At 36.2% G+C, this 25,709-nt stretch overlaps 1 protein-coding gene across 1 annotated transcript in view; it reads left to right on the top strand.

The window, feature by feature from the left end:
* Positions 1 to 661: 661 nt before the first annotated feature.
* The window catches only part of C7H14orf39 (chromosome 7 C14orf39 homolog), a 49,713-nt gene continuing 24,665 nt past the window's right edge, over positions 662 to 25,709 (top strand). The window contains exons 1-9 of the mRNA XM_069597519.1: positions 662 to 710; positions 1,871 to 1,997; positions 12,781 to 12,870; positions 17,507 to 17,694; positions 17,810 to 17,852; positions 19,606 to 19,726; positions 20,674 to 20,765; positions 21,158 to 21,291; positions 22,081 to 22,157. Coding sequence (XP_069453620.1) covers positions 662 to 710; positions 1,871 to 1,997; positions 12,781 to 12,870; positions 17,507 to 17,694; positions 17,810 to 17,852; positions 19,606 to 19,726; positions 20,674 to 20,765; positions 21,158 to 21,291; positions 22,081 to 22,157 — 921 coding nt within the window. The remainder of the gene's footprint in view (positions 711 to 1,870; positions 1,998 to 12,780; positions 12,871 to 17,506; positions 17,695 to 17,809; positions 17,853 to 19,605; positions 19,727 to 20,673; positions 20,766 to 21,157; positions 21,292 to 22,080; positions 22,158 to 25,709) is intronic.

Below are 25,709 nucleotides of genomic sequence, written 5' to 3'. Positions count from 1 at the left end.
TCGCCGCGAGGCTGGAGTGTCGGGGACGGTCTCGGGTGAAAAGAAGCGAGTAGTCTCTGAAGGGAGTCGGCGAGCAAACTCCCCGCTTCAGAACGCGCGGGAAGAGTAGCTCTTCGACTCTGTGGTGAAGAGTGGTCCAAACTCCGCCTCAGGCGTGTTTTTTTTATTTTTTTTATTTTTTTTTATTTTTTTTAACGCGACTTGGTAGTCCAGTAAATAGCTCCACTTTTAGATTCTTGGTGGTAAATTCGCCAGTGTCAAATTGCACGGTTCCTGTAGGTTTTACCTAGCTGTCGGTGAAGGAATTTCACAATTTTGCTACACGTAATACGCCGAGAAAGGACATTCAGAGATACTGTTTATTGTAAAGAGCATGCCCTTTTGAGAAATCTGGGTGTCTGTGGACTCCAGATTATTCAGTGATTTATGGCACTACCATGTATAAACAATTGTGAAGTTTTAGTAATGCAACGACATTCAATTTACTATGTATAATTGTATATATTTATTTTAATATATATAACGACATTAATTTTTAAAATACCTGCCCAGTACCGAGATGAAGGGGTCTTTCTTTCCATCCACATTTTTATGTAATAATACTGTGTCAAAAGGTTTTTAGAAAATGCTTCCTTATTTTTTTTTTTAGCAAGTGTCGAAGATGAATGACAGCCTATTTGTCAGTCTGGACAGACTTTTGCTAGAATTTGGTAGGTATAAAGTGAAAATAAAGAAGTAGGTAACTATTTGTATTATCATTTGACATTTTAACAATGAAATGAAGTTACAAAAGAGTTATTTTATTTTAGTTTTCCAGTATGAACAAGATATAAGTACTAAAGAAGATATAGTTCAGCGAATTAATAGTAAGTAGTTTTGCATGACAAAGATGTTTTAATTTTTTATAGAATATAAGATGTTATGCAGTTGCTTTGTTTAGGGTAATTTATAGTTGGCATTAGAGCTCCCCCTTCTATCTAGTGACTAATAATAAGCTGTTTACCCTAGCTAGTTTTTCAGTAGTACATGTCAGTATTCTGTATTCAGCATTTAATTATTTTGTGTTTGGGAATTTTAAGTAGAAATCACTCATATTACATAAAAATATTTTTTCCTCAACACAGGTTATTTGAAACATTTGAGTAAAAAATTTTAAATATTGTTAGAAATCATCAAAAGTCAGTGGCCAGAATTAATGGATGCCACATTTTCAGGAATGCTAATTATCAAAATTAATATTATGAGTAGAATGACAAAGCAAATTATATAAATGTAGTGTTTTAAGATCCTACATAAAAACTATCCAAAGAAGCTACAATCATTATTTCTAATAGTTCTGAAAAGTTTAATAAATTTGTTTATCTTTTCTGCAACAAAAGAGAATAGGGTATTAAGAATTTGTTTTAATTTTTTAAAGAAATTACATTTGATTTTTATCTTGTGTTTACTCACTAGTGACAAAGAAATAAGTGAATTGAAGATATATTGAATAATGACGGAATTGATTAATAGAAATTTCACATTTGTCAAAAACAAAACTCTTACATTAGTATCATGTGAATAAATGTTTACATGAACTCATAACATCATAAGATACCATTGATCTTAGACATTTCTTAATCTAGCCCTCTTACATTAGAGATGGAACAGGGGACATTTCTCTTCAATCTCAAATACGACTTCTTAGCTTCTGGGTCTAAGACCAAGCCTGACTGTCCTGTGCTCTTTAGGGCCCTTCCCATCTCAAGCTTCACTTCCTGTCCATTCTTTGGTTCTCCTTTTTTAGGTCAGTTGCCATACCTTTTTTCCTACTGTATTTATTTTGAATTTATGATTTCTCCTTAAGAAAATAAATATTTCTGTTTTCTAGAATGCTTTGAAGATATTAAAGAATACAAAGCTACTGTTTGTAAGATACATGAAACTATAAATATGACAGATGAGGAAATTGGTCATTACTGTAAACATAGTAAAGAGATCAAAGACAACTGTAGTAAGTGAGTATTTTAAAGAAACTTTCAATAATTGTTATTAGATTATCTTATTCAGGGATATTGAGTTTATAGTTGAAGACACTGTTGCTTGAAAGTAGTATTTTATATTAGGAAAATGATGAATCAGGTCTTCAATTTCCTTGTTATAAGACACTGTAAAAGGGATAACAGAAGGTTCAAAAGAAAGAAGTAAGTGTTCTAAGTGAAGTGAAAGTCACTCAGTCATGTCTGACTGTGACTTCATGGACTATACAGTCCATGAAATTCTCCAGACCAGAATACTGGAGTGGGTAGCCATTCCTTTCTCCAGGGGATCTTCCCAGCCCAGAGATTGAACTCAGGTTTCCTGCATTGCAGGCAGATTCTTTACCAGCTGAGCCACAAAGGAAGCCCAAGAATACTCGAGTGGGTAGCCTATCCCTTTTCCAGGGGATCTTTCTCACCCAGGAATTGAACCGGGGTCTGCTGCAATGTAGGTGAATTCTTTACCAACTGAGCTATCAGGGAAGCCCTAAGATCTCTCTAGTTCAAATCCAGTTAGTATAAATATAATATTTTGAGTAGACTCAGAAAATTCCTATTAGATAAATAGATCTAAAATAATGTTCACCTTTGAATTTTCAAGATCTTTTTGTCTAAGGGAACTAGCCTAAAATTAGTAGCTTTTCAAAATAAAATGATTTAGTATCTTAATTCTTTCAGTATAGTCTCACATCCTACTCTAATAGTTATTATATCTATTAATATTATTTAAGACAAACATTTTGAAGCAAAGACTTTTTTTTTTTTACAAAGACTTGTTAATGGAACCTAACTGTATGATCAAGTACTTATAAAAAGAAAGTGTGTTAGCTTTCTGTATTTAATTTTATGTGGGCCACTGTCTTTGTATTAAGTACTATACTTAATCATACCTGTTTTAAAATGTTTTGTTATTTAAAAATTTCATAAGCTTTTGATTTCCCTTATTACTTTTTTTATAGTTGTTTTAAATAAAAGTGACACATGCCTAGTATAAAAATTCAAAGCATATACAAATATATGGAGTAAAAAGTCTCTCCCTGTCTGCAGTCCCCACCCCCACCCTGTCCTCTTTCTTATAGGTAATCACTCTTAACAGTGAGTATCCTTTCAGACCTTTTAAAATATACATTCAACACCATTACTACATATGCTTATTTATATGTCTACCTGTATTTCTGACTTTCCATGTCTCAAAAATGCAATCATACCATACTGATTTTTCAACTTGTTTTTAAAATTTAACAATATGTAATGTAAATGGTACTATACATGTGATGATTGTGTATAGATTTCATTCTTTTTTTAACAGCTCCATAGTATTTTATAGTACTGATGCATCCTAAGTTACTTAATTCTCCTATTAATATACATTTTGGTTATTTACAGTTATTTCCTATTATAAGCAGTATATATAGGTCTCCTTCCATATTTCTAGAACTGCTGCTATAGAATGAACTCCTGGAAATGGCATTGCTAGATCAGAGAGTATGCATGTTTAAATATTTGATAAGTAATTCTAAACTTCTCTCCAAAAAAATTATACTAACTTATACTTTCACCAACAATATATGAGAGTTTCTATTCCTCACAACCTTGCTAACGCTGAAATTATCAATGTTTAAATTTTTTTTGGAAGTATCATTAATGAAACACTATGTACTGTTTAAGTTTTTCTTTGAGGTATACTGCAGTAGGTTTTACCAGTGGTTTCCCTCAATTAGCTGCAATGGGTTCTGGAAAATTACTGGTAGTTTCTCCTTAGAACCTACTGTGTTCAAGATGTACTTTATACAAGATTATTCTCTGCTGGGTGCTGAGGACAGTTAGGATCTGTTGATTTTAATGCGCAAATACCTCTAGTTCATGATTTCAGCTTGTGGCTAAGCGATTTAAATGTGACATGAATTCATGAAAGTATGAGAAAAAAATATAGGTGACTATAATCTTTGAGAGAAGAAGATCTATGTCATCAAAGGTAGAAATCACATTGGAAACAGTGGTAAGTATACATAGAAATTAAAAAGGAAAACACCTCAAATTGATACAAAAAGCAAAAAGATTAAGTAGAAAAACATCAAAGAAGGGTCAATTTAAAAAATATAAAGTGCTTGTAGAAATTAGTAATAAAGAGCCAAAGCCCCATTAGAAAAAAATGGGCAAAGCTGGTAAATAAGTAAATACCAAAATGAAGAAATGTGTGTCTAATGAACATGTGAACAAATGCTCAATCTTACTAATAATCAAAGACATCCAAATTAAAGCAATAATATTATACATTATTGTACATTATTTTGTCTTTAAGTTTTACAGAAATTTAAAGAAGGTTCATACCCAGTATTGGCCAGCAAATAAGAAAATCACCTTGCTCACACAATGTAGGAGTATGTTGTTGTTGTTGTTCAGTCACTCAGTCGTGTCTGACTCTTTGCAACCCCATGGACTGCAGCACTCCAGGCTTCCCAGTCCTTCACCGTCTCCTGGAGCTTGCTCAAACTTATGTCCATTGAATTAGTGATGCCGTCAACCATCTTGTCCTTTGTTATCCCCTTCTCCTCCTGCCTTCAGTCTTTCCCAGCATCCCAAGAGTCAGCTCTTCACATCAGGTGGCCAAAGTATTGGAGCTTCAGCCTCAGTTCTTCCAGTGAATATTCTGGATTGATTTGTTTTAGGATTGACTGGTTGATCTCCTTTCTGTCCAAGGGACTTTCAAGAGTCTTCTCCAACACCACAGTTGAGGCATCAATTCTTCAACGCTCAGCCTTCTTAGTGGTTCAACTCTCACATCCATACATGACTACTGCAAAAACCATAGCCTTGACTAGACAGACCTTTGTTGGCAAAGTAATGTCTCTGCTTTTTAATATGCTGTCTAGGTTGGTCATAGTTTTTCTTCCAAGAAGCAAGTGTCTTAATTTCAGGGCTGCAGTCACCATCTGCAGTGATTTCGGAGCCCAAGAAAATAAAGTCTGTCATTGTTTTCATTGTTTCCCTATCTATTTGCCATGAAGTAATAGGATCAGATGCCATGATCTTCATTTTTTGGATGTTGAGTTTTAAGCCAGCTTTTTCACTCTCCACTTTCATCAAGATGCTCTTTAGTTCTTCGCTTTCTGTGATAAGGGTGGTGTCATCTACATATCTGAGGTTATTGATATTTCTCCTTGCAATCTCGATTCCAACTTGTGTTTCTTCCAGCTCGGCATTCCCAGTGAGGTAATCTGCATATAAGTTAAATAAACATGGTGATAATATACAGCCTTGATGTACTGCATTCCCAATTTTAAACCAGTCCATTGTTCCATGTCCAGTTCTAATTGTTTCTTCTTGACTTGCATACAGGTTTTGCAGGAGGTAGGTAAGGTAACCTGGTATTCCCATCTCTTTAAGAATTTTCCACAGTTTGTTGTGATCTACACAACAAAGAATTTTAGTATAGTCAATGAAGCAGAAGTAGATGATTTTCTGGAACTCTTGCTTTTTAGATAATCCAACAGATGTTGGCAGTTTGATCTCTGGTTCCTCTGCCTTTTCTAAATCCAGTTTGAGTATCTGGAAGTTCCCGGTTCATGTACTATTGAAGCCTCGCTTGGAGAATTTTGAGCATTACTTTGCTAGTGTGTGAGATGAGTGCAATTATGCAGTAGTTTGAACATTTTTGTCATTGCCTTTCTTTGGGATTGGAATGAAAACTGACCTTTTCCAGTCCTGTGGCCACTGCTGAGTTTTCCAAATTTGCTGGCATATTGAATGCAACATTCACAGCATCATCTTTAAGGATCATCTTTGAGGAATTCAACTGGAATTTCCAATACCTCCACTAGCTTTGTTTGTAGTGATGCTTCCTAAGTCCCACTTGACTTCACATTCCAGGATGTCTAGCTCTAGGTGAGTGATCACACCATCATGGTTATCTGGGTCATTAAGGCATTTTTTGAATAGTTCTGTGTATTCTTGCCAGGTCTTAATATCTTCTGCTTCTGTTAGGTCCATCCCATCGCTGTCCTTTATTGTGCCCATCTTTGCATGAAGTATTCCCTTGGTATCTCTAATTTTCTTGAAGAGATCTCTAGTCTTTCCCATTCTATTGTTTTCTTCTTTCTTTGCATTGATCACTTAGGAAAGCTTTCTTATCTCTCCTTGCTTGGATATATCTTTTCCTTTCTCCTTTGCCTTTCACTTTTCTTCTTTTCTCAGCTATTTGTAGGGCCTCATCAGACAACCATTTTGCCTTTTTGCATTTCTTTTTCTTGGAGATGGTCTTGATCATCACCTCCTGTACAATGTTATGAACCTCCATCCATAGTTCTTCAGGCATTCTGTCTATCAAATGTAATCCCTTGAATCTATTTTTCACTTCCACTGTATAATTGTAAGGGATTTGATTTAGGCCATACCTGAATTGTGCCTAGTGGTTTTTCCCACTTTCTTCAATTTAAGTCTGAATTCGGCAATAAGGAGTTCATGATCTGAGCCATAGTCAACTCCCGGTCTTGTTTTTGCTGACTGTATAGAGCTTCTCCATCTTTACCTGCAAAGAATATAACCAATCTGATTTCAGTATCGATCATCTGGTGATGTCCATGTGTAGTCATCTCTTATGTTGTTAGAAGAGTGTGTTTGCTATGACCAGTGCATTCTCTTGGCAAAACTCTGTTAGCTTTTGCTCTGCTTCATTTTGTACTCCAAGGCCAAACTTGCCTGTTACTTCTTGACTTCCTACTTTTGTATTCCAGTCCCCTATGATGAAAAGGACATCTTTTTTTGCTGTTAGTTCTAGAAGTTCTTGCAGGCCATCATCGAACTGTTCAACTTCAGCTTCTTCAGCGTTACTGGTTGGGGCATAGACTTGGATTACTGTGATATTGAATGATTTGCCTTGGAAATGAACAGAGATCATTCTGTCATTTTTGATACTGCACCCAAGAACTGCATTTCGGACTCTTGTTAACTGTGAGGGCTACTCCATTTCTCCTAAGGGATTCTTGCCCACAGTAGTAGATGTAATGGTCATCTGAGTTAAATTCACCCATTCCAGTTCATTTTAGTTCACTGATTCCTAGAATGTTGATGTTCATTCTTGCCATCTCTTGCTTGACCACTTCCAATTTAACTTGATTCATGGTCCTAACATTCCAGGTTCCTTTGCAGTATTATTCTTTATAGCTTCAGACTTTATTTTCACCACCAGACACATCCATAACTGGGCATTGTTTCCACTCTGGCTGAATCTCTTCATTCCTTTTGGAGCTATTTCTTCACTCTTCTCCAGTAGCATATTGGGCACCTATTGACCTGGGAAGTTCATCTTTCAGTGTCATGTCTTTTTGACTTTTCATACTGTTCATAGGGTTCTCAAGGTAAGAATCCTGAAGTGGTTTGCCATTTCCTTCTCCAGTGGACTGAACTCTCCACCATGACTAGTCTGTCTTGGGTGGCCCTACATGGCATGGCTCATAGTTTCATTGAGTTAGACAAGGATGTGACCCATGTGATTGGTTTGATTAGTTTTCTGTGATTGTGGTTTTCATTCTGTCTGCCCTCTGGTGGTAGACTTCCCTGGCGGCTCAGACGGTAAAGCGTCTGTCTACAATGCAGGAGACCTGGGTTCAATCCCTGGGTGAGGAAGATCCCCTGGAGAAGGAAACGGCAACCCACTCCAGTACTCTTGCCTGGAAAATCCCATGGGTGGAGGAGCCTGGTAGGCTGCAGTCCACGGGGTTGTGAAGAGTCAGATATGACTGAGCAACCTCACTTCACTTCACTCTGGTGGATAAGGATAAAAGGCTTGTAGAAGCTCCCTGAGTGGCTCTGGGGCAAACAGGTCTTGCTCTGATGGGCAAGGCCATGCTCAGTAGATTTTTAATCCAATTTTCTGCTGATGGATGGGGCTATTTCCCTCCCTGTAGTTTGGCCAAACTATGGTAGGGTAATGTAGGAATATACACTGGTTTATACCTTTTGGATTACATATCTGCATACTTTAAAGACTTTACAAATAAGCATGACTTTTGATTAAATGGTATCATTTCTGATAAATTTTTGTAAGGAAATAGGTATTTTCTAAATGATATAATGTACAACAATGTATTTATATCAACCTTTTATGATAGGAGAACATTGGAAGCAGCTCAGTGTTCAATATTAGGTGATAGTTTAAATGAATTTTGGTTCATCCATATGAATGAACAGTAAACAGTCTATTAATTTATGCTATATGTCAATATTTATTGACATGAAACGTGTTAACAGTATACAAATTGAACAAAACGTTGAAACAGCATTCATAGAATAAACTCAATGTAGTAATTGTGTATTTATATATGTATAATTAGAACAAGTCTAGACATATGTATGGAGAAGGCAATGGCACCCCACTCCAGTACTCTTGCCTGGAAAATCCCATGGATGGAGGAGCCTGGTGGGCTTCAGTCCATGGGGTTGCTAAGAGTCGGACATGACTGAGCAACTTCACTTTCACTTTTCACTTGCATGCATTGGAGAAGGAAATGGCAACCCACTCTAGTGTTCTTGCCTGGAGAATCCCAGGGAAGTTGGAAGCCTAGTGGGCTGCCATCTATGGGGTCACACGGAGTCAGACATGACTGACGTGGCTTAGCAGACATATGTACATCAAAATGCTTATAATGAGTATCTTTTCAGTGAAAATATAGTTCTTACAGAATTTTAAAAATATTTAGAATGTATGTATATATAACCTTTGATCTTATAATTCCATTTTGGGAAATATTGTTGAAGGAAATGATTGAAAACTCAGGCAAACATTTAAGTGCAAGTTCTTAAGAGAAACTTAGAGTAACTAAAATGGCTAACAATATTGGAATGAGTAATATGTTGTATTTATTAAAACCTTTACAGTGAATTTTTAGTAACAAAGAAAATGTATATAGTTTAAAACTAAGTGATAAAGGTGAATACTTTGGCCACCTGATGTGAAGAGCTGACTCATTGGAAAAGACCCTGATGCTGGGAGCGATTGGGGGCAGGAGGAGAAGGGGACTACAGAGGATGAGATGGTTGGATGGATCGACTCAATGGACATGGGTTTGGGTGGACTCTGGGAGGTGGTGATGGACAGGGAGGCCTGGTGTGCTGCGGTTCATGGGGTCACAAAGAGTCAGACATGACTGAGTGACTGAACTGAACTGAAAGGTGAATATGTTGTATATGTGAATATGATCTCAAATATGTTAAACTATATGTGTCTGCTTGTGAATGCTAAATCTCTTCACTCATGTCTGACTCTAGGTGACCCTATGGACTGTAGTTCTTCAGGCTCCTCTGTCCATGGGGATTCTCTAGGCAAGAATACTAGAGGGGGTTACTATGCCCTCCTCCATGGTATCTTTCCAACCCAGGGATCAAACCCACATCTCTTATGTCTCCTGCATAGGCAGGTTGGTTCTTTACCACTAGCACCACCTGGGAAACTGTTTATAGTAAAATATGGAAGTAAATTATTGAAATATTCAGTTCAGTTCAGTCACTCAGTCATGTCCGACTCTATGCGATCCCATGAATTGCAGCTGAGCACCACAGAATTGATGCTTTTGTGGTGTTGGAGAAGACTCTTGAGAGTCCCATGGACTGCAAGGAGATCCAACCAGTCCATTCTAAAGGAGATCAGTCCTGGGTGTTCTTTGGAAGGAATGATGCTAAAGCTGAAACTCCAGTACTTTGGCCATCTCATGCGAAGAGTTGACTCATTGGAAAAGACTCTGATGCTGGGAAGGATTGGGGGCAGGAGGAGAAGGGGATGACCGAGGATGAGATGGCTGGATGGCATCACTGACTCAATGTACATGAGTTTGAGTGAACTCTGGGAGTAAGAGGAGAGTGAAAAAGTTGGCTTAAAACTCAACATTCAAAAAAAAAAAACATTCAGAAAACTAAGATCATGGCATCTGGTCCCATCACTGCATGGGAAATAGATGGGGAAACAGTGGAAACAGGGTCAAACTTTATTTTGGGGGGCTCCAAAATCACTGCAGATGGTGATTGTAGCCATGAAATTGAAATATTAGTGGTTATTATTCAGTGTTGAGAATATGGATGATAATTATTTTCTTATGTATACATTTGTGCTTCAAAGGTGGATATGAGTACTTTTTGAATCTGAAAAATAAAAAAATATTAGAAAAGATCTGGAGGAAATATTTGAACAATACTTAGAATGTAAGCTGCAGTGGCATATGCTTAATTTTAGATTTTTCGCATTGGCAATATCTTTCCAGTCATGTAATAAAAACAAATGTGTAAGCAGAATATTCATTTTATACTTACTGTCTGATTTTATAATTCATTTTGGTCTAGTTTCTTTCAAATTCAGGAGGGTATAAATTTCTAAATTTGAAAGGAGAAAAAATCCCTTTATCCCTTATGCTAGCCCTGCTTATTTAACTTATGTTCAGAGTACATCATCCATGCAAAATGCTTGGTTAGATGAATCACATGCTGGAATCAAGATTTCCAGGAGAAATATAAACAACCTCAGATATGCAGATGATACCACTCTAATGGCAGAAAGTGAAGAGTCAGGCTCCTCTGTCCATGGGGATTTAACAGGAACTCCCAGGGACGGGAAAGCCTGGTGGGCTGCCGTCTATGAGGTTGCACAGAGTTGGACATGACTGAAGTGACTTAGCAGCAGCAGCAGCAGCAGCAGCAAAGAATCTCTTTTAAAATCATGGCATCTGGTCCCATCACTTCATGGGAAATAGATGGGGAAACAGTGGAAACAGTGTCAGACTTTATTTTTTTGAGCTCCAAGATCACTGCAGATGGTGATTACAGCCATGAAATTAAAAGACGCTTACTCCTTGGAAGGAAAGTTATGACCAACCTAGATAACATATTGAAAAGCAGACATTACTTTGCCAACAAAGGTCCCTCTAGTCAAGGCTATGATTTTTCCAGTGGTCATGTATGGATGTGAGAGTTGGACTGTGAAGAAAGCTGAGCGCCGAAGAATTGATGCTTTTGAACTGTGGTGTTGGAGAAGACTCTTGAGAGTCCATTGGACTGCAAGGAGATCCAACCAGTCCATTCTAAAGGAGTTCAGCCCTGGGTGTTCATTGGGAGGATTGATGCTAAAGCTGAAACTCGAATACTTTGGCCACCTCATACGAAGAGTTGACTCATTTGAAAAGACCCTGATGCTAGGAGGGATTGGGGGCAGGAGGAGAAGGGGACGACAGAGGATGAGATGGCTGGATGGCATCACCGACTCGACGGACATGAGTTTGAGTGAACTCCGGGAGTTGGTGATGGACAGGGAGGTTTGGCGTGCTGCGATTCATGGGGTCTCAAAGAGTTGGACATGACTGAGCGACTGAACTGAACTGAACTAATAGAATCTCCTGAAGAGGGTGAAAGAGGAGAGTGAAAAAGCTGGCTTAAAACTCAACATTCAAAAAGCTAAGATCAGGGCACCTCGTCCCATCTCTTCATGGCAAATACAAGGGGAAAAAGTGGAAGCAGTGACAAATTTTCTTTTCCTGGGCTCCAAAGTCACTGCAGACAGTGACAGGTGCTGCCATGAAATTAAAAGACACTTGCTCGTTGAAAGGAAAGCTATAAAAAACAGAAACAGTATAGTAAAAAACAGAGACATCACTTTGTCTACAAAGATCTGTAGAGTCCGTTTTTCAGTAGTCATGTACGGATGTGAGAGTTGGTCCATGAAGAAGACTGAGCACCAAAGAATTGATGGTTTTGAATTGTGCTGGAGAAGACTCTTGAAAGTTGCATGGATTGCAAGGAGATCAAACCCATCAATCCCAAAGGAAATCAACCGTGAATATTCATTGGAGGGACTGATGTTGAAGCTGAAGATCCAATACTTTGACCACCTGGTTCGAAGAGCCAACTCATTGGAAAAGACTTTGATGCTGGGAAAGATTGAAGGCAAAAGGAGAAGGGAGTGGCATAGAATGAGATGGTTAGTTAGCATCAATGACTCGGCATGAATTTGAGCAAACTCTGGGAGATAGTAAAATAAGGGGAGCCTAGAATGCTGCAGTTCATGGGGTCGCAAAGAGTTGGTTATGATTTAGTGACTGAACAGCAACAACTCTATAAATATTTATTCCAATAGAATTTCTTAACTAAGATCTTACGAGTGAGATGAGTGAGTGAAGTCACTCAGTCGTGTCCGACTCTTTGCGACCCCATGGACTGTAGCCCACCAGGCTCCTCTGTCCATGGGATTCTCCCGGCAAGAATACTGGAGTGGGTTGCCATTTCCTTCTGCAGAGGATCTTCCCAACCCAGGGATCGAACCCAGGTCTCCCGCATTGCAGGCAGACACTTTAACCTCTGAGCCACCAGGGAAGCCCTTATAAGTATGATGAGATCTTATATATCTTACATATCTTATAAGTATGGAAGATCTTATAAGTATGATGAGAAAGATAGCCTGATGCCAACACTCAACACAACACAGAGTGTTGCAGAGTATATTCCAGAGATGTCATAGCAGTATACAATCCAGGCATGTCAAATTTGTTCCTTCCCTAGTCATGGTTCCCAAACAAATTTTTTTTGTGAAAAATTAGTGGATGTTGATATTCGAACGTGGATGCAATTATGGTCATGGTGGTGATGATGGGAAATGGGAATGTTTTTCTTAATGTAAGCTTACTTTCTCCAAGAAAGGAAAGATTGTTTAAGTGGTTAAATTCATTTCTATTATTTCTTCAATTTATTATTCTGAGATGCTAATTACAGTATTTTTTATCCATAGCTGGAAGCCAACATGTGATGTATTTCATAAACATGAAGACTACATGCAGGAGCAATTTATTATTTATCAAGAAACTATTGAAAAAGACAAGTATAGTATAAATATTAATTTAAGCTTATCAATTCTATGTTAGTTTTAATAAAACATTATTTGTAAAAATATTAATTGAAAAACGTACACAAAATTTTTTTAAAGTAAATCCAGTGTTTTGGACTCTTTGGTTGTCATTGTTGGCCTACCTATTTGTTATAAAGCTCTTTCCAACCTTAGATATATTTAAACATATCCTTAACATAGTAACTATCAGTAGCAATATAAAGCAGAGTGCTTCAGTTAATGTTTTTTATGACTGAGTTGCTATGGTCAAACACCTTAGGGAGTAGCCAGTTATAAAGTTAGCTTATAAGAAAATTGGAATATTGGCTTTAAAAGGGTATTTTTATATAAAATTTGTGTTTTTCAGTTTTTTAGTGGGATATTATATTCTGATGGAAAAACACTAATATTTGTGTGGGTTTATTATGTGTTAAATCATTTGGTTTGGGGGATTAAATGTAGTTAGTGAATATAATGAAACAAAGTGAGGAACTTGGAACACAATATATAATAATTTCACTTAATTAAAAAAAATTGAAATGTTTGGGCATAGACTTGGATTACTGTGATGTTGAATGGTTTGCCATGGACAGGAATGGAGATCATTCTGTTGTTTTTGAGATTGCACCCAAGTACTGCATTTCTTTACCCAAGTACTGGCCCAAGTATTACCCCAACCACTAATGCTGAAGAAGCTGAAGTTGACTAGTTCTGTGAAGACATACAGCACCTTCCAGTTTTGCCAATAGAAGGCACTTGTCATAGCAAACACCCTCTCCCAACAACACAAGAGGAGATTCTACACATGGACATCACCAGATAGTCAATACTGAAATCAGATTGATTATATTCTTTGAAGCCAAAGATGGAAAAGCTCTATACAGTCAGCAAAAACAAGACTGGGAGCTGACTATGGCTCAGATCATGAACTCCTTATTGCCAAATTCAGACTTAAATTGAAGAAAGTAGGGAAAATCACCAGACCATTTAGGTATGACCTAAATCAAATCCCTTACAATTATACAGTAGAAGTGAGAAATAGATTCAAGGGGTTAGATGTGACAGAGTGCCTGAATAACTATGGATGGAGGTCCATAACATTGTACAGGAGACAGGGATCAATACCATTTCCAAGAAAAAGAAACGCAAAAAGAAAAATGGCTGTCTGACGAGGCCTTACAAATAGCTGTGAAAAGAAGAGAAGTGAAAAGCAAAAGAGAAAAGGAAAGATATACCCATTTGAATGCAGAGTTCCAAATAATAGTAAGGAAAGATAAGAAAGCCTTTCTCAGTGATCAGTGCAAAGATACAGAGGAAAACAACAGAATGGGAAAGACTAGAGATCTCTTCAAGAAAATTAGAGATACCAAGGGAACACTTCATGCAAAGATGGGCACAATAAAGGGCAGAAATGGTATAGACCTAACAGAAGCAGAAGATGTTAAGAAGACTTGGCAAGAATACACAGAAGAACTATTCAAAAAAGATCTTCACGATCCAGATAATTGTGATGGTATGATCACTCACCTAGAGCTAGACGTCCTGGAATGCGAAGTCAAATGGGCCTTAGGAAGCATCACTACGAACAAAGCTAGTGAAGGTGATGGAATTCCAGTGGAGCTATTTCAAATCCTGAAAGATGATGCTGTGAAAGTGCTGCACTCAATATGCCAGCAAATTTGGAAAACTCAGCAGTGGCCACAAGACTGGAAAAGGTCAGTTTTCATTCCAATCCCAAAGAAAGGCAATGCCAAAGAATGCTCAAACTACCACACAATTGCACTCATCTCACACCGTAGTAAAGTAATGCTCAAAATTCTCCAAGCCAGGCTTCAACAGTACATGAACCGTGAACTTCCAGATGTTCAAGCTGGATTTAGAAAAGGCAGAGGAACCAGAGATCAAATTCCAACATCCGTTGGATTATTGAAAAAGCAAGAGAGTTCCAGGAAAACATCTACTTCTGCTCTGTTGACTATGCCAGAGCCTTTGACTGTGTGGATCACCACAAACTGTGGGAAATTCTTCAAGAGATGGGCATACTAGACCACCTGACCTGCCTCTTGAGACATCAGTATGCAGGTCAGGAAGCAACAGTTAGAGCTGGACATGGAACAACAGACTGGTTCCAAATAGGGAAAGGAGTACATCAAGACTGTATATTGTCACCCTGCTTATTTAACTTACATGCAGAGTACATCACGAGAAACACTGGGCTGGATGAAGCACAAGCTGGAATCAAGATTACTGGGAGAAATATCAATAACCTCAGATATGCAGAAGACACCATATGACAGAAAGTGAAGAAGAACTAAAGAGCCTCATGATGAAAGTGAAAGAGGAGAGGGGGAAAAGTTGGCTTAAAACTCAACATTCAGAAAACTAAGATCATGGCATCTGGTCCCATCACTTCATGGCAAATAGATGGGGAAACAGTGGAAACAGTGACAGACTTTATTTTTTGGGGCTCCAAAATCACTGCAGATGGTGACTACAGCCATGAAATTAAAGGATGCTTGCTCCTTGGAAGAAAATTTATGACCAATCTAGCCAGCATGTTAAAAAGCAGAGACATTCCTTTGCCAACAAAGGTCCATCTAGTCAAAGTTCTGTTTTTTCCAGTAGTCATGTATGGATGTGAGAGTTGGACTGTGAAGAAAGCTGAGCACTGAAGAATTGATGCTTTTGAACTGTGGTGTTGGAGAAGACTCTTGAGAGTCCCTTGGACTGCAAGGAGATTCAACCAGTCCATCCTAAAGGAGATCATTTCAGCCGAATTAAATTCACCCATTCCAGTCCATTTTAGTTTGCTGACTCCTAAAATGTTGATGTTCACTCCTGCCATCTCTCCTGTTTGACCACAGCCTATTTACCTTAATTTGTGGAGCTAACATTCCAGCTTCCTGTACAATATTGTTCTTTACAGTGTCGAGATTTACTTTTACTACCAGTCACATCCACAACTGAGTGCTAATTCTGCTTTGGTCCAACCACTTCATTATTTCTGGAGCTATTAGTAATTGTTCATTGCTCTTCCCCAGTTGCATATTGGACATTTCCCAACCTGGGGGACTCAGCTTCCAATGTCATATCTTTTTGTCTCTTCATACTGATCATGGGGTTCTCGCAGGAGGAATACTAGAGTGGTTTGCCATTTCCTGTGGACCATATTTTGTCAGAACTCTTCACTGTGACGCGTCTATCCTGGGTGGCCCTAAACAGCATGGCTGATAGCTCCATTGAGTTATGCCAGCCCTTTGCCACAACAGGCTATGATCTATGAAGGGATAAGGAATATAAGTGTGCTCACAAATCCACCTGCATGAGAATCTGCCCAGGCCTCACCCCCATGCCAAAGTGGGAGTGCAGATAATTTTCTCAGATTTCAGTCCTCCTTCAGGAGCAGTGGTTACATGGTAATCTTCCTTGTACCTTTAATTGAGATCTTCTGCAAGCTTTAAGTAGGTATTCTATAAGAATCATTCTACCTATAGATGTAGTTTTGTTGTGTTTGTGGGAAGAGATGAGCTCCCTGTCCCTCTACTCTTCCATCTTTTTCTTCTCTCAAGAATATGGTTTTGCAGTGAACTGGATTGAACATGTTCAGTGTTGGAGGTGAGGAATGGCAAACTTTTTTTGCTAAAGGTCCCGATAGTAAATGTTCTCGGCTTTTTAAATGTTAAAGTGTTTGTCATAGCCACTCCAGTCTGGTATTTTGGTATATGAGCAACTTTAGGCAATATGTAAGTATTGTGTTCTAATTAAACTTTCTTTATGGACATTTGCAGCTTGATTTTCATTAATTTTGATCCGTCATGAAGTAGTATTATTATTATTTTGATTTTAAAAAATAATTTAAAAATGTAAAAATGGTTCTTAGCTCGTAGACTGTACAAAAACAGGTAGCACGTTAGATTTGGCCCATAGATCATAGTAACTGACTCGTCTTGTAGATCATGCAAAGTTCAGGTAAGAAGGGAGAGTTAATATCTTTTTTTGCAAGAATTGACCATCTCACTCAAGACTGGTTCTTGAAGAGATGACCATTCACCTCTACCCGAGTGGTACTGGAGGAGTTCCTCCAAACAGTGCTGAAATTTTCTTACAAAACAGTTGTGGAGTATGCAAGAATGATTGTGAACCCAAAGTTCTGTCACATAGAATGTGATAATTTTAGCGTAGAAAACTTAAGGAGATTTAAAGGCATAGTTATAAAGGTAGTTGAACTGGGAAGAATAGAGATTTAGAGGATAGAGATTCAAGAAGTAATCAAAAGAACCAGGTTCTGCATTGTCATGTAGGATGAGAAGTGAAAAGAGATCACTAAGTTGGACAAATTAGATCATTGGTAACCTTGGGAAGGGTGGATTCAGTAGAATGGTGGAAGTAGAATTTTAATTGAAGAGGATTAAGGAGTGAGGAACTCAGGTAGTGAAGAAAAAGTGTAGAGAATTGAAAAGTTTTACAGAGTTAAAAAAAGTTTAAAGGGCAGACAGTATTGAGTGAAGCAAAAATAAGTAGATTTTTAACTTGTCTTTAATGCTTAATTTAGTAGTTTTTAACAAGTGATTTTAGAAAGTTTTTAGATACACTTTTGTTACATTGATATCATTTCTTTTAATTTTAACAGAAAAATGTACCATGGTTATATATGTCAGTATAAAGATGTTTTAAAGCAATACCAACTAAAATACTCAGAAACACCCCTCTCACATGAATATTATGAGAAGAAAAGAGAATATGAAGAAATTAGAAACAGAGTGTTGACAAGTACTGAACAACTGAAAATGAATGAAACTATCTTTATGGAATTTTTAGGTAATAATTTTTATACATACTGTTTGATACATACATATTTTTGATACATACTGTTTAAATAACATTACCCTTTAGTGAAAAGAATATAATAAATCAATATGGTTTTGTTTTTCAGTGCCTGCTCCCTTTCCATCACTTACCAGTTGGACACTACATATGTATCCACAGTAGTATTTCTACTTAGAATTTTTATTTGATAAGTATTGTTTCTGTATTCTAGCTGTTACTGTGTTTTCCTGTGACTGTTACATTGATTTGGTTTTTTTGTTTAATTAAAAAATTAAGAGATTACTTTAAAAGTCATCTGGAATTAGTTTTCCTATATGTGCATGTCATCAGAAGCAAGAAATTTTAATGCAAATAAAGTGGTATATGTACTTGTGTTTAAGAGGGGTAAGTTAGCAACCAAACCAATAAAAAAGTTATTTTGCTTTGTCTTACCAAAGAGTTTCAATTAAATCAGTTGATTATTTCTATTAGGATGGAAGGTGGTAAGGACGTGAGTCACAATTCATTGGGTATCTACTTTGTGCCAGGAAGTACTCAAGAAGATACAGAGCTTTCTCATAAGGAGCTCACAGTTTGGTAGAGGAAACAAACATATAAACAAGTAATTCTAATGCAGTGGCATTGTTTTAGATGCTTAAGTAATTTTTAATTGGTCTAAGTCTCATCTCTTTGTCAAGGAGATCTTCTCCCATGATGGACTTGGAACTTTAATCCTCTTCCAACCTCCACAATCCTTCATATGCTTTCCTATCAGATTATAACTCCACTGTTTGTACTAAGTCTTCTTTATCCCTGCATTCTACCTTGCTTCATGCTGCTTCATCCTAAATCATCCTTTTAACTCCTTTGCTGTTTGCTCTCTTCATGTTTGGGTTTAGCTTATTCTGTACTTTGTTGTTCATTTGCTGCTGATCTAATACATTGCCACTGCATTAGAATTACTTGTTTGCATGTCCATTTCTTCTATTAAACTGTGAGTGTTTTAACTTTCAGTGGGAAGAGGCAGAGGTTGGTGGTAGATGCAGAAGGCTCAGCAGGGGTTTAGGGACTTGGATTGTAGAAAAGGATGAGACGTTGTTTGACAGACATGAAGAGGTGATGAAGGTGGGGAAAGTTGAAGATTAGGAGTTAACTGTCTATATCTAAAAATTTTAAATTGATACTATGATAATAGCATAGTGTTATAAATAATGTTCATTTGAAATTTTATACTCTAGCATATAAATCCTAAATTTTAGTGAAATAGGAAAGGTCTGGCAAAGATTTTCTCTGGAGTTCTTGCTCATTAGCACTGTTCTATATATTTAAAAAATTTTCCTAATGGATTGCAGAGTAACTTAGGAAATTGTAGAAACTAGTAATCATGCAGAAGTTTTGTTAGCAGCTGAGAGATTCTCTGCTTCAAATTGAGTGTAAATCTAGTTCAAGCAGAAAGTTCAAAGAGAAGATATAGCTCTCTTTTGAGTTCTCCTGGTGCACAGATGGACCATAAAGAGCAAGAAAAGGAAGACTGAGTGGATTTATAATGTTGATCTTAGAACAAATAAATTATAGAAACTAAAGCAGTTTAGTTTGGACTTGATTATGTTTATCATGCCAAATGACATGATAAACTTGGGTTAAAAATAAAAGTAAAAAACTGCCCTGTGAAAAAATTTAACTGAAAGAAAAAATCCTAACATGCATTTGTATTTTTAAGCTAAGTATATAATATAGACAAACAGTAAATTGACAGTTTGCCAGATGTTTGTATTAGTCTTTCTGCTGTTTTCAGATACTGTTATTCATATTGCATATATGATACATATATAATTAATTTTATGTAATACTAATTATTTTTATATAGTACTTATATTATAAATGTGAAAGTTATTTATATAACATAGTTCCTTAACATAAAAGGGTTAATTTGAGATATAAAACACAAGATATTCTTAAACATGCTAACCAGTTTTCCAAAAGATCATGTGACTTGAAGAAAGAAGTAGATGACATGGAAATAGAAATTAATTATTTAAACCAGGTATTAATTTTGTTATATGTTTCTACTATGTGTGTTAATGTATAAGTGTAATGGTATGTTAGATGATGGTCTAAGAAGAGCTGTTTCTAAAGCAGCTCAATAATTTATTTGCCTCATATTACCTTTGGAGCCAAAATGTTTTTAGGTATTGAGTATATTCAACTCTGAGTTTTGGAAATAGTTTAACTTTCTTTGAGTGCTAAGGAAAGAAGATAAAGAAAGAACAAGTTGGAGCTTAATAATAGATATTTAAAGGCATTGACAGAGCTTACAGCAGTGCTGTCAAAAAGCAAAACAAGTTATTAAATGATTTAAAAAACTTAATCTAGAAAATTTATGACTGCAGTCTTTATAAAGCTAGGCCAGAACTAGTTTTTAGCCTTTAAGATTAATGATACATGATGTTTTCTTGAATATATTTTTAGTGTCATCTATTGAAATGTGGCTTTAATTGATGAGTATGAGAGCCACCAAAGTCACTTCCAAATTTTGAGAAAAAGTTGAATGGCTAATTTTTAAAATTTTATTACAATTGTGTTAAAGATGGTATATTTATCATCTGTAAGCATGAAGTTCCACATAACAGTAATATCATTTTAGTAAGAAGAAAATGAGTGGCACTTTCTTTAAAATATATAGTAACTATTGGACGTCTCTATGTAGGGAATCAACATCTACATTGCTTCTGACTGTCCTTTTTAAAAAGAATGAAAGTTGATTGAAATCTAGGTTTCCTAATGGAGTTGTAAGGAAGAATAAAAGGAGTATAATTTATTGTTAATTTTGACTGTTTTATTAACTTTCACTAAAAGATTGTTAGTACTACCAAAAATATAAATCTTGTGATTATGTAGAAAAAAAATCATATTCATTAGGTAAGATAACCAAATGTTTCTTAATGCTTTGCAGGTATTTATTTTGTTTTGCTATGTCATTTTTCTTTTTAGCAGATTGCAAGACATTATGAAAAGAAGAATCTTACAGAAACTCTAGAAGAAAAAAGTAAAAAAGTAGAAAAGAGAAAGGAATTGAAAGAAAGGTATGGTGGGGGTTTAGCCACTAAGTTATGTTGGGCTCTTTGAGACACCATGGACTGGAGCCCACCAGGCTCTTTTGTCTATGGGATTCTCTAGGCAAGAATACCAGAGAGAGTAGCCATTCCTTTCTCCAGGGCATCTTCCCAAGCAGGGTCTCCTGCATTGCAGGCAGATTCTTTACCATTTTAGCCACCAGGGAAGCCTCAAGAGAAAGGTATAGGTAAACTTTAAAATAGCACTTTGTTTATGTGAACAGATATTCTACATTTAAAATTTATTACATATTCTATACAACTTGAGGAGTTTTAGCTATATAATATCTAAATATCTCTAACTTTAAAATATGCTAATTTTTACTTAGCTAATATTTAATATTATTCACTCTTCTCTTTAGAATTTTTGAAAAAGATCCACAACCTGTACTTATGTTGAACAAAACTGCTCAAAACAGTCAATTATTTCTTCCATATGAATCTCAGAAATTAGTAAAACCAATAAAGATGCATTCTTCAGAACCAAGAGTTATAGGTACAGTATCTGTTTATTATTCAAAAACTTAGTTTTGTTTGAGAACATAGAAGGAATAGAAAGGAGCAATTTTAGTTATCACTTGGTGTAAACAAGAGCTAACAATATTGGAGACTTATAGACTCATAAAGTGTCACTTTGGTTCTTTCTGAGAGCAAGCAATATGTGCCTTCTATACATAACATTTTTCTTTTTGAGAGAGAAATCACTCATGATTTTTTTAAAAAAAGAGTTTTAGTCTGGTTTCCAGCTATCATAAGAGGATGAATAATTATATATTTTTCATTTGAGAGGTTGTATTATCAATATGTATGATTAAAGTCACTCAGTTGTGTCCGACTCTTTGCGACCCCATGGTGGTGAGACTTGTGGTAATGATATTGTGAGTCAGTCACTGAGACATTTAAATCATGTTTTATTCGATGGATAGATTAACTACATTGTGCTAGGTTAACTACACTAGCTGTTTTATTCCCCAGTCATTTACATCACCACTCTTTGTTCTTTGGTTCCCTATTATAAAGATGTAGTTTTGTCAGCTACTTTCTAAAATTTAATTTTAAGAATTTACTTATTTATTTTTAATCAGCTATTTTTCATTTTACATACATGGTTATTATAGTAGCTGCTATATATTGAAGAATTAAGATTATGTAATAATTTCATAATTCTTTACTTTAAATATTTTGTAACTTGATTTTTTAAATTACAAGGTTAGGTTAAATGTTGGACATGACATTTGATTCTATTTCTGGCATTGATTTGAAGTTGTACAATTTAATAATCTAGATAAAAAAGAAGAAAGTTCTGTGAGTCAGTCAAAGCTTGCCAATATTGACTTCAAGCAAAAAGAAAATGATGCACATGTAGGTATTTCTTTTTTAATAGTACAAATGAAATGCTTGCATTAAATGATATAATGAATGTACTGCATTTAGGGTGTGTGTGTATGTTTGTGTGTGTTATAAATATATTAAACTAGCCATTAGTACAATCTCAGGATATGAAAAACTTAAGAGTTTTGTATGGTAGCCTGAGCATATACTGTAGCCTTTTCCTTTGCTTCTAAAAATAAAAGATATTTGAAAATATCAATCCCTGTACCCAATAGACCAAAATGTAAGAGACATTTCTGAAGGAATTAGATTGAAGAGGGAAATTGTGGCACCATCTCCATAATGTCATCATTTCCTGACTTCCATTGGTGTTTTCTTTTCCTGCTATCCTTATGCTAAGCTTTTACCTCAAGGTTATTTCATGATCAGAATAACCTTGTAACTTGCTATCATATCTTCCTTCTAGGGAGGAAAGAAGAAGGGGAAAAAACTGTTGTTGAGTCAGCCTCATTTTTAGGGATCTTTCATGGAAGCTCCTTAAACAATTTGTTAATGTTTCATTGACAAGAACTTTAAAACATGGTTACCTCTATCTGCAGAGAGGTTGACAAACATGATGGGGTTTTTGTTTGTTTACTTTTTAAATCAGAACATAAAGGAAATGTCAATTTTGAAGAAGATAGAAAAACTAGCAGTTTCTGCCAACAAGAATGAATCAAGTAGATGAAAAATAAGTAAGGATGTAGAGGATCTAACACAAATAGTAAGCTTTGTGCCCAACATACACATAATTCAGTTAAATTTTGTTCGCAGTATTCACCAAAATTGACTATTTATTAGAACAAAAAGGATATCTCCTCCATTCTAAAAAGCTGCTATCTTCACTAACCACAACATCAAAAAAGTTAAACAAGTTAAACAAAAAGATAACCTTCTCCTCAAAAAACTATTTGGTTGAGTAAAAAGAAATTCAGTTCAGTTCAGTCACTCAGTCATGTCCGACTCTTTGTGACCCCATGAACCACAGCATGCCAAGCCTCCCTGTTCATCACCAACTCCTGGAGTCCACCCAAACCCATGTCCATTGAGTCAGTGATGCCATCTAACCATCTCATCCTCTGTCATCCCCTTCTCCTGCCCTCAATCTTTCCCAGCATCCGGGTCTTTTCCAATAAGTCAGCTCTTTGTATCAGGTGGCCAAAGTATTGGAGTTTCAGCTTCAACATCAGTCCTTCCAATGAACACCCAGGACTGATCTCCTTTAGGATGGACTGGTTGGATCTCCTTGCAGTCCAATGGACTCTCAAGAGTCTTCTCCAACACCACAGTTCAAAAGCATCAATTCTGTGCTCAGCTTTCTTTATAGTCCAACTCTCACATCCATACATGACTACTGGAAAAACCAGAGCCTTGACTAGATGGACCTTTGTTGACAAAGTAATGTCTCTGCTTTTGAATATGCTGTCTAGGTTGGTTATAACTTTCCTTCCAAGGAGTAAGCGTCTTTTAATTTCATGGCTGCAATCACCATCTGCAGTGATTTTGGAGCCCCCAAAAATAAAGTCAGCCACTGTTTCCACTGTTTCCCCATCTGTTTCCCATGAAGTGTTGGGACCGGATGCCATGATCTTAGTTTTCTGAATGTTGAGCTTTAAGCCAACTTTTTTGCTCTCTTCTTTCACTTTCATTAAGAGGATCTTTAGTTCTTCACTTTCTGCCATAATTCACATGCTTTCAAATTACTTTTGGGCTATAGAAGAAATCAAAATAGAATTTTAAAACTATTTAAAAGCATACTATAACCTGTGAAATGTAGCCAAACTGGTCTTCAGAGAGAAGTTTATGTTTGAAAACAAATATATTAGAAAATAAGGAAGATTAAAATCAGCCAAACATTAAGTATTAATCTGAAATGTTGAACTTAAAATATGAAAAGCTTAACTTAAAATACAAAAATAAAATAATAATGCAAAAAGGTAGGAATTAACAGAGAAAAGCAGAAATTTATGAAATTTAAAAATTGAGTTAATTAATATAGCCAAGCACTAGTAAGTTTCAGCAAGTGTACAGAAAAAAAGAGAAGTCCCCAATCAAAAAAGAAAAGTATAAAGTGGGGAAACAGTGTGTATCACTACACCTATGAAAGAAATATTTTTGAAGTCCTAAGATGATACTATGTAAAATTATATACCAACAAACTTGAAAATTTAGGTGAGATGGAAAATTTTTTGGACAATATAAATTGCTAGACCGAAAAAGAAAAACATGAATAGATCAATAACTTAGAAGAAACAGAAATGTAAATGAAACTGAAATATAAATAAATGCCTATTTCCCTCTTTTCTCCCTTATTTCCCTCCCTTTTCCCTCTACCACACATGCCCTTCAGAACACTTCAGACTCAATTTTTCAGGTGAATTCTGTCAAACCTTAGATCACAGTTTCTCAATAGTGACACTGTTGACATTTTGGATCAGATAATTAATTCTTTATTGTGGGGTTGTCCACAGAAAAAATTAATTACTCTAGTGATCCACTAGAGTCCAGTAGCACCTCATCTGCAATTTGTGACAATCAAAAGTATCTCCAGATATTGTCAAATGTCTTCTGAGAGGCAAACAAAGATCATGGCATCTGGTCCCATCAATTCATGGCAAATAGATGGGGAAACAGTGGAAACAGTGACAGACTTTATTTTCTTAGGCTCCAAAATCACTGCAGGTGGTGACTGCACCCACAAAATTAAAAGACACTTGCTTCTTAGAATAAAAGCTATGACAAACATAGACAGTGTATTAAAAAGCAGAGACATTACTTTGCCTACAGAGGTCCGTGTAGTCAAAGCTATGGTTTTTCCAGTAGTCATTATGGATGTGAGAGTTGGACCATAAAGAAGGCTGAACACCAAAGAATTGGTGCCTTTGAACTGTGGTGTTGGAGAAGACTCTTGAGAGTCCCTTGGTCAGTAAGGAGATCAAACCAGTCAGTCCTACAGGGTATCAACTCTGAATATTCATTAAAAGGGCTGATGCTGAAGCTGAAGCTCCAATACTTTGACCACCTGATGTGAAGAGCCAACTCATTTTAAATCAGACTCTCATCCTGGAAAAGATTGAAGGCAGGAGGAGAAGGGGATGGCAGAAGATGAGATGGTTAGATGGCATCACTGACTCAATAGGCATGAGTCTGAGCAAGCTCTAGGAAATGGTGAAGGACAGAGAAGCCTGGCCTGCTGCAGTTCATGGAGTCGCAGAGAGTTGGACACGACTGAGCAACTGAACAACGACAAAAGCAAAATTTAAAAATGGCCGTTATAACAAAAATAAATGGATACACTTTCCTATTAAAGATATTTTAATTATAGGTAAAATAAGAAAAATCAATAACTCTTCAAAATGAGTGACTCGGGGAAAATGAAAGACTTGAAACAGACAGTATAAACATTAGTAAAGCAGTGATTTAAGCATTACATAAAATTTAAAGTTAAAAATAATATATTAGTTCTGCCATATGTGTCATACATGTTTTAAAAAGAAGGTTTCAGGATTTACTCTTAACTTGTTTTCCTTTCCTGTATTCAAT

Source organism: Ovis canadensis, chromosome 7 (genome assembly GCF_042477335.2).
Source record: "Ovis canadensis isolate MfBH-ARS-UI-01 breed Bighorn chromosome 7, ARS-UI_OviCan_v2, whole genome shotgun sequence".
NCBI classification, from domain to species: Eukaryota; Metazoa; Chordata; class Mammalia; order Artiodactyla; family Bovidae; genus Ovis; species Ovis canadensis.
The sequence above is the reverse complement of the archived record's forward strand: the minus strand, read 5'-3'. Positions and strand labels throughout refer to the sequence as shown.